Source organism: Microchirus variegatus, assembly GCF_963457635.1.
Source record: "Microchirus variegatus genome assembly, chromosome: 3".
NCBI lineage: Eukaryota > Metazoa > Chordata > Actinopteri > Pleuronectiformes > Soleidae > Microchirus > Microchirus variegatus.
Genome location: NC_139804.1, coordinates 36,627,924 through 36,639,135, shown reverse-complemented (window position 1 = coordinate 36,639,135; position 11,212 = coordinate 36,627,924). Strand labels below are relative to the sequence as shown.

Sequence of the window (11,212 nt, the reverse complement as noted above, 5' to 3'; positions counted from 1 at the left end):
GTTGGGCCAAACTGAGTTGAGGGACAGGAAGACATTCAGCTGATTTCTAGTCAGGTCCAAAACCTGCAGGATAACAAAGGAACAAAGCTCAGTATCTGTCCAGGAAGTGTTTTCTTTCAGAAACAGATTAGTCTGAAAGCTGTGGTTGGTCTTTTTTGTTTTGTGACTAAATTCTTTTATATCGTATGGTTCTTTATAGACAATTCACTTTTAAGAACATAGATTATTTTAGAGCTGCAACTAACGATTACTTTGGTAATCGATTAATCGGTTGATTATTTTCTCGATTAATCGATGAATCGTTTAGTTCATAAAATGTCAGAAAATGTTAAGAAACGTTGATCAATGTTCGTCAAACCTGGAAATGACGATGTTCTTAAATGTCTTGTTTTGTCCACAAACCAAAATGATTTAGTTTTAATGATTTCTTTGTTATGTGGAGCAAAGAAACCAAGAAAATATTCACATTTAAGAAGCTGAAACAATCAGAAATCTGGTTTTAATCATGAAAAAAGCTTCAAACCGATTATCGATTATCAAAATAGTTGACTATTAATTTAGTAATCGATTAATAATCGATTATTCGATTAATCGTTTCAGCTCTAGATTATTTAACCTGACACTTTCTTGCCTCTATAATAGGTCTGTCTTTTTGTCACAGACAATGTACAGATTTCAGACCGCAGCTATAGTTTCACACCTGCAGCTTCTCCAGTCCATGTTGGGGTATTTCCTGTATCTTGTTGTATGTGACGTACAGCACCTCTGTCGCCTCTGGCAGCTCTGGGATCAGCTTCAGTCCTGTCTCCTGACATGCAATGGAGGTCAGGTTGTGCAGGCAATGACATTTTGGTGGGCAGAGGTTCGACGCCCAGGCCAAGAGGCTCAGGGAGGCCAAAGCGAAGGCTGCCAGCATGTCTGCCGAGAGCAGGAAACAAACCTAGAACACGGTTAAAAAACGGAATAGTGCTGTGTTGTTCTACGTGTTTAAATCTGAAAGTGAAATTTGTTATTAGTGACCTTTGATTTTTATGGTTATGTTGGGCAAAGGTTCATATTTCTTCTTTCTTTTTTTGTATTGTACAATTAAAGTAGCTTCAACATTCAGACTTTTTTGCAACATCCATCCATTAAAATGTTTATCAGGGGTTATCATATCAGCTTTATCAAACCCTAATATATGCGTTTAAATCAGAACTTACCACTGATGAGTGGGCTGTGAAGTGGCGGTGGTTTTATTGCTGAAAAGTGACTTTCCAGATTGTGGATGCTGCTCTTTGTGTGTGTGTGTGTGTGTGTGTGTGTGTGTGTGTGTGTCTGCTGCAGAGGAAGGTGGGGTTTTTCTTCGAAGAACATCAGACAGAGCAGCGGGTGAGCATTTGGTTAATGTGGTGACAGATTCGTGTGTCTGTCAGAGGCATCGCAAAACTGCTGACTTTGTCAGAGTTACTGAAGATTTAGTGGAGGTTGGTGCCTATAATCTCCTCATGAGGAATGGGTTTAGAATTATACAGCAGTGCTGTAGAATAAGATCAAATATTGATACGCCAACTTTCACTTTTAAAGACCTTGAGAAGCATCCATCCGTCCATTATCTACCGCGTTATCCTCCCCCGGAGGGTCGTGGGGGGGTGCTGTCAGCTGACATTGGAGCGATGGGCGGGGGTATACCCTGGACAGTTCACCAGTCCATCACAGGGCCACATATAGAGACAAACAACCATTCACTCACGGTCAATTTAGAGCATTGGTTCTCAAAGTGCGGCCCGAGGGCCAATGGCGGCCCCCAGAAACATTTCTGGCGGCCCCACAATGAATTACAGTGGATAGTTTTAATCCAGGAGCTACTTAGCTTGTTAAATTTATTGGACAGTACTGGATACAGACCAATAAGTGTAAACAAAAATTCTGGGTATTTACCTGGTTATTATATGGTTAATTTTAGTGTATTATTGGGTTATAAGCTGGTAATAAGCAGGTAGCTACAGCCCCCAATTACTAGCTATTTACCCAGTAAATATATGGTAACAGAAATGTGTTACTTGGTATTAACCTGTAATTAAAAGGTAAGAACAATGGCCAAAATAATGGGTAATTACCCAGTAAATTATAAAGCGTTATTATATTAATGCTTAAATTACATTATATTAACGCTTATATTACTTAACGCTAAATTGTAGAACTGCAATCTGGTCATTAAAATTATTACAAATGGGATTTCTTTCTGGGTTTTTTTTGTATTTTTTTTTCTTTGGTGGCCCTCAGTCCAATGTTGGGTTCCTAAATTGGCCTCAGGTATCAAAGCTTTGAGAACCCCTGATTTAGAGTGACCAATTCACCTAATCCCCATATCGCATGTTTTTGGACTGTGGGAGGAAGCCGGAGAACCCAGAGAAAACCCACGCACACACGGGGAGAACATGCAAACTCTTTGCAGAAAGGCCCTTGTTCCGAAGTTGTTCCAAACGGGGCTCGAACGCAGGAACCTGGGTCTTCTTGCTGCAAAGGCGAGCGTGCTAACCACTACACCAACCGTGGGCAACAAAATATAAAGATGTATGTTTTCTCATACAAAAGTTTCATGAATTATATCTGTGCCTGAAGTTAGGATCAGCCTTTACATTTACAGTACAATCCATGACACTAAAATTCAACCAAGATCAGTTCTTATTACTACTACTGAGCCAATAGATGGCAGTCTCCACTATTTTTTGGACATCCCCATCATTTCAACTCTGTGATAGATAAAAACTCAGCTCTTGCACTTGAGATTCACTCCTCACCCATTTTTATATCCAACTCAATTGCAACTAAGTGAAAATCAAGATTTCTATTCTTGAATTGTGGTTTTTAAAAAAAAAAATTCTCTTTCTGTGCTGTGAGATTCCTTTCAAATGTGATTCTGTCGATGACGTCGGGGTGTGCATTTTTCAGCTGCTTGTGGGCTGCCGGACACAGTCGACGTCTGCTTGCCTGGCTCGCTGAAAACAGCCACAGGGCTGAGCACCAGGAGGTCAGGCTGGCTGTGATCCTCTCCAGATTATAGCTCAGGGCATCGGCAGAGGAAGTGTGAGGAGTCTGGCGAAGACGACACTCGGCAAATGTGGCTTCCTGCCTGTTGTAAAAGGAAATCAGCGTGTCTGTATTTTGGTTTTCATGTGAGAGCCAGGTTGAATAGTTTATTCAGTAAGTGAGAACATGTTGGCATGTATACCAGTCACTGAGCAGCCTCAGTCCTTAATAGACTGTCGTATATTTATACTTATACACTCAAACACAAGAATACTTTTTGATAGGAGGATGCAACTACACTATAATGTACAGGGGAATATGATTTAAATAAGCAATTTTTCATTATGAAATGCTTCAAAATAAGCAAAATTGCTGCAGAGAAGTTGGTAGTTTATATTAAGGACATAAGGACAGGGGAAACTGTGTGTTAGTGAAGGTACATACATGCATAAATGACATAAAATATGTGTTGTTAAGTGCTGTGGCTGGATCAGTCGCTGCTGATGTACTCTGAGCCACACAAATCATTACATGACACACACACACACACACATAAAAGAGCAGCAGAAGCAGACTCGCCCCCCTCTCTTTCTTTTCCATAGACCATTAAGTGTATTGACAATTCCACATCTAGTATTTTTTTTTCCCCTTTTAATTGGTTTAGACACAGCTGACCGGGCAATGATGCTAATGACGCTGGTGTTCTCTGTCACACAGTGTTCAGTACAGAATCAGCAGTCCGTGGAAATATGGACCGTTGTTGTTCTTTCCAGCATTGATTATTTCTTAGCAGCAGCAGCAGCAGCAGAACTCTGCTCTCCTGGTAAAGTCCTGTCCGTGCCTCTGTTCTTTGAGGGATGATGGTGAACGTGCACGTCTGCTGCTCATCCGCTTGATCCACTATAACTCCATTATTCTACAAGGGTTCAGGTCACAGAAGGTCGGTCTCAATCATTACCAGAGGAGGGAAGTATGAGGCCCTGGGTTCGGTCCAACAGGTCCAGATCCGTCCAGGTAAGATTTGTTTCTGATTGTTATGTTGAGTCATCAGCTCTCATAGTCTCAAATCCCATTTAACTTTATATAGACCAAATGATGCAGCTCATTTCAACAGCATTACAAAGTTTCCTCTTCAAATTGACCCCTCTTTTTGTCTCTGTAAAGTGAATGTAATGAATAATAATAAAATAATGTATTATTATTATTATTATTATTGTTATATGCAGGTTCAGAATCAATCAATCATCATTAATATAGATATGTGTATTATTATTATTAAAGGTGCATTATGTAATAAATAAAGCCATAAAATCCTCCTAATATGTCACAGAGACTCAGGAATAATGTTCATATAACAAACTGAACTCACCAACAACAACAGTACAGCCAAAATATTTGCAATTAAAAAATATATTTTGCAGACTGCTAATCATGTTTATGTTTTGAAATCATGTTTTGACATGTGGCGCCACCTACCGCTGTCTACCAATCATTGCAGTCAGTAGAGTCTCAGCTGCCAGTTACGTCAGAAAAAAACGCAACCCAAAAGACCTTGGTATTTAGAATTTGAATGTAGTAACCGTTTTTGACCACATTCTTACATATGGCACCTTTAAAATTAATGGTTTGAATGATCTATTATTTATTTACATGTCATGCATAAAAGTGCAAGTGAGAGTTATTGCATTTCATTACAAATGTTACTAATAATTTTTAAATAACATCTGCTATGACATCCACTTGTCCGTAAAACACACAAGAGTGCTGGCTAGGGCAACGACATCCAGAAACCGGAAGTCCGCAAAAAGTTATTTTCTTGGCTCCACGGTGCAGCACAGAGTTCTACACACATTTCCAGCCTCAGAGGATTTATCTGTCCACTGGATACATGCTATATATGATGGCAATGTGCCTGCTAGAGCCTGTGCGAATGATCACTTTTCCAAATGCTAACAGCTGTTAGCTCCCAGTAGCCTCTGTGGAAAAAAAAAAAAAAAAATATATATATATATATAATAAATAATATATAATAATAATATATATTATTATTATATATATTATATATATATAATTATTATAATTATATATATAATATATAATATTATTATTATATATATATATTATATATATAATATATATTATATATATATAATATATATATATTATTATTATATATTATTATTTATTATATATATATATATTTTTTTTTTTATATATATTTTTTACAAAACCACCCAAATGAAACACTTTTCATGACGTCACATAGAATGTTATTATTAGTTACTTGTAGTTTCCGTGATTATTTACATACATTGTGCTTGGCAAAAAAACCCAGGGAGAGATAGATAGTTAGTTCCCTGTATATATATATATATATATATATATATATATATTATATTATATTATATATATATATATATATAATAATAATAATAAATAATACAAAATATATTTAAAAAATGTTTTATAATAATATCATGGCTTTTGAGTAAAAAAAAAAAAAAAAAAGAGCAGACGGACTCATGAGTATCATTGTAGTGATCAACTGTCACCGGAAGATGGCAGTCGTATGTTCTCGTGGAGACGAGCTGCCGTTAAACCGCAGAGAAGAAGAAGAAGAAGTGCGGAGGGTGTGCGTGCGCGTGTCCGTGCGCTCGGGCTCGCTCTCGACGCAGCAGCAGCAGCAGCAGCAGAGACACCGGGCTCGTCGTCGTCCTGTTGACGTCCCTCTCCTCCCTCTTTCTCTTGTCACTGTTTTTCTCGAGGTGGATGTGGTTACGCGGAGCTCCCGTTTTCTTTCTTTCGCCCCGTTCAACAGAAAAAAAACACCGCTCGTGTTCCCGAGCCGAGGAGCCGCTAAAGTCTTCAGGTTGACGGTCGGCGGGATTTTCATTCAGCCTTAACCGAATGAGAGGACTCAAAGGAGGGCGGACTGGACCGAGGAAGAGCCGGGGACTGGCGGGGAGGAGGCTGCTGCACATCCGCCGCTTTCTTTAACGCTACAGTTGTTGTTGTTGTTGGCCGTCGTTTGCTCTCCTAAGGCCCGGGGAACCTTGTCGGCGTTTCGGAAGCGTTTTCTTAGACGGTACTTGGTTTAGTTTCCGGGACGGGTTCGCCCCCGGTTTGACCGTTGCTTCGCGGAATTATTCTATTAACGAGCGAACAGGAAAACACAGACTCCCCCCTTTCTTCTCCCAGCTCCACGGCTGTGTTTCCCCTTTTATTGTCCCTCTCTCCAGTGTCCCGAGTGGACGTGTTTTTTTCGTAAACCCTTCCCACCAGAAGACGATGCAGCTCGGGGTAAACCTGGGACTGGGCTTGTTTTTGTTAACCGTGTAGCAGCCGGTGTCCATAGACATGGTACGGTAGCGTGAGTGGGGGATCCGGGGGAAAGTGAAAAGCTCCAGTGGGGTCTCGGGTCTGTGTTGTTTTTTCCTCCCGTGAGACTCTGGGTCGGTTACCAACGAACCCAGACGGACATGAGGCGGTTATAGCCCGGCCGTTTGTTTGTACGCATCCGTTTAAGCAGGGTCACTCTTTTAGTGATCCGTGCTGCCTTCACGGACAATGACAATGGGGGTTGCATGAGAAGCGAGGCTGTTTTTTCCCCCCCCTGACACAGAGCCTGGTGTGAGTGACAACCAGGCGGATCTGTGTTCGGTGTTTTTTTTTTTTGTTACCCAGCGTGAAAACAAACCCACAGCCACACTTATTGTCTCCTTTTTCCTCCCCCCGTGGACGGCGGAGACCACTCAGGGACGAACCATGTCTTTACGCACGGCACTGCCTGGGAACGAGCGGAAACCGGACCATGTAAGTAGACAACGAAAAACGCAGCCACCTCCAGGGACAGGTTCCAATTCAGGGGTTTTGTTGTGCTTTTGAAAGTCAGTTTTCCACCTCATATACACGCACACACACACACACACACGTTACATTTATGCACACATACAAAAATACCTCTGAGATAAGTCTGCCATGTGCAAAGAGCAGCTGCGGTCAAGAAAGGCGACAGACAAGCTAATCTCCCCCCTGCTCGTTCAGGACGGTTTGGTATTGGACACAGACTGTCCTCTAGGATGGAGATGGAGGTGAGGTTTGGGGGAGGGAGGGCTGGGTGCTGAGTGTGTTCTATTGATTACATATACACGCAAGAAGACGCTCATATATAATCAGTTAACGACTTGCCTAATAAAATCTTTCCGGACATGCACCTCCACCTCCTGCACCCGTCAGTGCGCATGTTACCCCCCCCCCCCCCCCACCCCCCATGCTGATCAATAATTGATGCATCTGACGCAAGGCCACCCAGCCCTCTCCACACCCAGCTAGGCCTGCACCCATCCCTCTCTGCCAGTCCATATCTGCTGCATCATCTCACTTCTTCCAGCTCTTCACTCCACCCGGTCTGACCTGTCCAGTCTGTGCAGCAGTGCAGTGAAATCTGCTGTGTCAGGCTAGCCTCGCTTGTCCTGATGATGTTTTTTTTGCAGGATTTTGTACGTTTCTTTTACACTAATTTGCGTTAGTTTAGGTTTTTTGTAAGGCTGTGAGCTTCTCAAATAGTTATCCTGACCCTAGTCTAGCTCTATAAGGAGCTCTATAAGGAATCCCCACCGTTGTCTGAAGGGCACCGAGCTTACACCAAGCCAACAGTCTGAAATATCACTGAGTCCTTCTAGATTTGAAGCTATAACAAAGAGCTACTTCCTTTTGCACCACCGGCCCCGCAGCTGACAAAATACAGAGTACTTCCCTCTATCTTTGAAAGGCTATTTAAAGGGCATGTTGTCACTACACCAATTCTCATGTGGCTCCTGCTCAGATATATATCGCATGACAGTAGTGACTGCGGCCACTACTAGCAGCTAAATCTTGACTACAGTCAACTACTGCTAGCTGGTTTCCTGAGCGTTCTCATTGAAAGGTCCCATATTATGCATAATCAACTTTTTAATATTTTTAATACTTGTATTTGGGACTCTGGAGGCCCTACCAGTCTCACATTTTTTCATATTTTTAATACTTAGATTTGGGACTCTGGAGGCCCTACCAGTCGCCAAAGTGTGAACAAGTGTTTTTGTGGTCCTCCTCAGTCTAAGTACAGGAGATAAAACATGCAATGTTGATTTCCACGCTCACTGGGACGTCACAATGCTAAATTCCTGGAATTGTTGTCTCGCGGAGCTCCGCTTTGCCCGTAAAACACACGAGAGTGCTGGCTAGGGCAACGACATCCGGATACCGGAAGTCCGCGAAAAGTTATTTTCTTGGCTCCACGGTGCAGCACAGAGTTCTACACAAATTTCCAGCCTCAGAGGATTTATCCGTCCACTGGATACATGCTATATATGATGGCAATGTGCCTGCTAGAGCCTGCGAATGATCACTTTTCCAAATGCTAACAGCTGTTAGCTCGCAGTAGCATCTGTGGCTGATGTAATTTCCTGTCCCTTAAGTTTCATTTTTTTTAAAAACACGTCACATACATGTTCATTAGGACAACAGGGAACTAGGTTAACTTGGATAAATAGGATATAATTTGGGACCTTTAACTTTTTTTTTTTACCACATCAATTGTTGAATGTATTTCCCTAATTTGGGGTGGGAAGGTTAAAGACTGACATGAGTAAAACATCATTTTCTGCCCTGGCTTCTGGTTGTTGTGGAAGATGTGAATGGCAGATATGGGAGAATGACTTGAAATGAATGTTTAAAGATGATGTTCTGTGCTCAGGGGCAATTAGTGTGTTCTAAACCCTGGTTGTAGTCATGGGAGAGACACTGGCAGCCCTCCTTACCAACCTGCTATGTGTTTGTTTTGTTATGTTTGTTTCTGACTGAGCTCAGATTCACTGTGGATTGTTACAGTTAGGTGTTTATTGCCTGTTAAACTTGTCGGGACCCAGAGACACATTGGAAGTTGACAGAATCAATGCGATATTTTGGATATTTTTTTTTAAAAGAAACCGGTTTGTATTTGGTTTGGACAGTTTGTTTGCGGCCACACCCAAATATAGGACGCTAGAGAATGACGGAGCTTTTTTAGATGGAGCATTTAATCAGAGTAAAACACTGAGTCATAACAGCAGGAAATCTTCTTGACAGTATTGAAGCCACACAATCTTTATATTTCCTTTTCAATCCCGTAATCACTAGGAGAAATAACTTCAGGGGTGACAAGAGTTCATTCTCAACAAAGCAGTACAATTAACTAATGAGAGTGCCAGTTTCAGTAGGATAACTGAAATCCTGTAAGTCAGCAATCATGTTAACACTTGTAGGAAACATAATGCTTTCTGCTCACCGTCTTTTTTTTTTTCCCAAGTCATTACATCAAGATACCATTCCTGTGAGATCATATATTCCTGCCTTCACTGGCTATGGTGGTTTATTATTAGATAGATTAATTATCAAATCAACATGTGTCAAAGCTTCTCCATACAACCCATCATCACCACCACCTTCCCTGAACCCTGTCACCCCCCAAATGAGCAGTTTCTGGTTAGTCTTGTGTCCTTATTTCAGTGAAAACATTTCCTTTTACTTCTTATTCTTTCTGCCAAGTTAACTTGTCTCCAGCTTAAAGCCCCTTGGCAGGTGAATAATGGCTTGTGTTCATGTTGTTCTGTACTTAGGACCCTGTGTGTGGTTTTGTAGCAGACGCCAGATGATCTGTGCAATTAAGAGGTGCAGACGATTTGCCCTTGCTCTGAGACCTAGTTAGCATTGTAATATCAGCTGTCAGATTTCAGAATATAATTCACTCTCCTGGTGCTGGTACTGTGTGTAAAATTTAATGCATGTTGGTTTTGTGATATTACAGTTGAATATTCTTCTTGCGTGTTTGGGTGGTTGATATTGCTTGATGCTTTGAAAGGTCAGAAGAAGATAAAAGACAAAATTGGTGTAAATAGAAGTAGTTAAGGAAACTTAATGTATGTGGCTTAATTGATGTTGGCCAATTTTGTTCTCTAGGATCTGCAGGTCAATGTTTGCTACCCTCCACCTCTGTCTCCCATCAGCCTCTGATTATCCAGCTCAGTGTCTTATCTCTATTTTGTCCTGTCATCACTCAGATGAGCCCTAGCTGCTTTTAGCACATTCTATCCTGTTATTTTAAGTAATTATACTTTACACATCCTATGTTGACTTTTGACATTTAGCTGCTCCCCTGAAAGATCTTCTGTCATCACATGCACTCACTCACGGATGACGTTACCACACCTGCTAAACTTGCATCTGCAAGTGTTTGTGTTTAGCGCTAGTATTTTTGTTCTAGTATATTTAGACCCCAGTTTAAGTTAGCGCTAGCACTGTGGTGGTGAAGGTCCTCACAAGTACAGTTAACATGCACCGCGTGTGTTTGTTCTGTGCTGTGGGAATAGACGCGCCACTTTGCTTGGGGCTAATCATGAGGTTTTCATCTGTGCATGAGAGAGAGAGGGAAGAGAAAGTCATATAGTAGGTGTGTGGGTAAGTGCTTGTGTGTACATGTACAGCTGTGTGTACTAATACAAAGGGCAACATATCTTCCATTGTGCCATTGGAGGGCAGAGCAAGGCTTTTGTGTGACATGGACAAGCAAAAGACTCAAAAGCTTGCTGTCCTGACATGTTGCCCTGAAGTTGACGCCGGCATTCATTTCCCCTAGTAACACATCAGATACACGCACAGACGGCTCTTTCAGTCCTTGGGTCTGCAGGGGGCCAACTGAACCATGCACCACTGGTATGAAATCAGGTGGATCCATGTTCGGTGACCTGTACAATAGCCCACATACATATTTGTACACTCAAGCAGCTCAAACCAAGTCAATTTATATTTGTATTCACGAGCATTTCTTTGCTTGGGATTGGTGAAATAAGGGACAATTCCAGAACACGGCTCCCATCAAAGCTGACCACTGAGTAAAGCCCAATTTATACCCCTGCGTAAAGTGCTCTGCGTAGGTTACGTAGAGCCTGTCGTAGAGCCTTTGCGTCGTCTCCGACTGCACGGAATATGTTTTAAGTGTCCGTCACTCCGTCAAGGGACATCGGAGACGGCAAGAGCTGAGATTGGTCCTCAGGACAGGCCGAGCTATCGCTGCTCTGTGCCGGCTCATAGTGAGCACCCGAGCGTCCACAGAGGCGGAGCTCATCCCCGCCGAGAACGTCTCTGCCAAACTATAAATACGTCATATTTTAACACACACAGC

General features: G+C 41.9%; 1 protein-coding gene across 1 annotated transcript in view; it reads left to right on the top strand.

Annotated features, from left to right (window-relative positions):
• Positions 1-6,757: 6,757 nt before the first annotated feature.
• Positions 6,758-11,212, top strand: part of mark4b (MAP/microtubule affinity-regulating kinase 4b) — a gene marked incomplete at its 3' end in the record, with an annotated part of 41,112 nt that continues 36,657 nt past the window's right edge. The window contains exon 1 of the mRNA XM_083886252.1: positions 6,758-6,825. Coding sequence (XP_083742378.1) covers positions 6,778-6,825 — 48 coding nt within the window. The 5' untranslated portion in view covers positions 6,758-6,777. The remainder of the gene's footprint in view (positions 6,826-11,212) is intronic.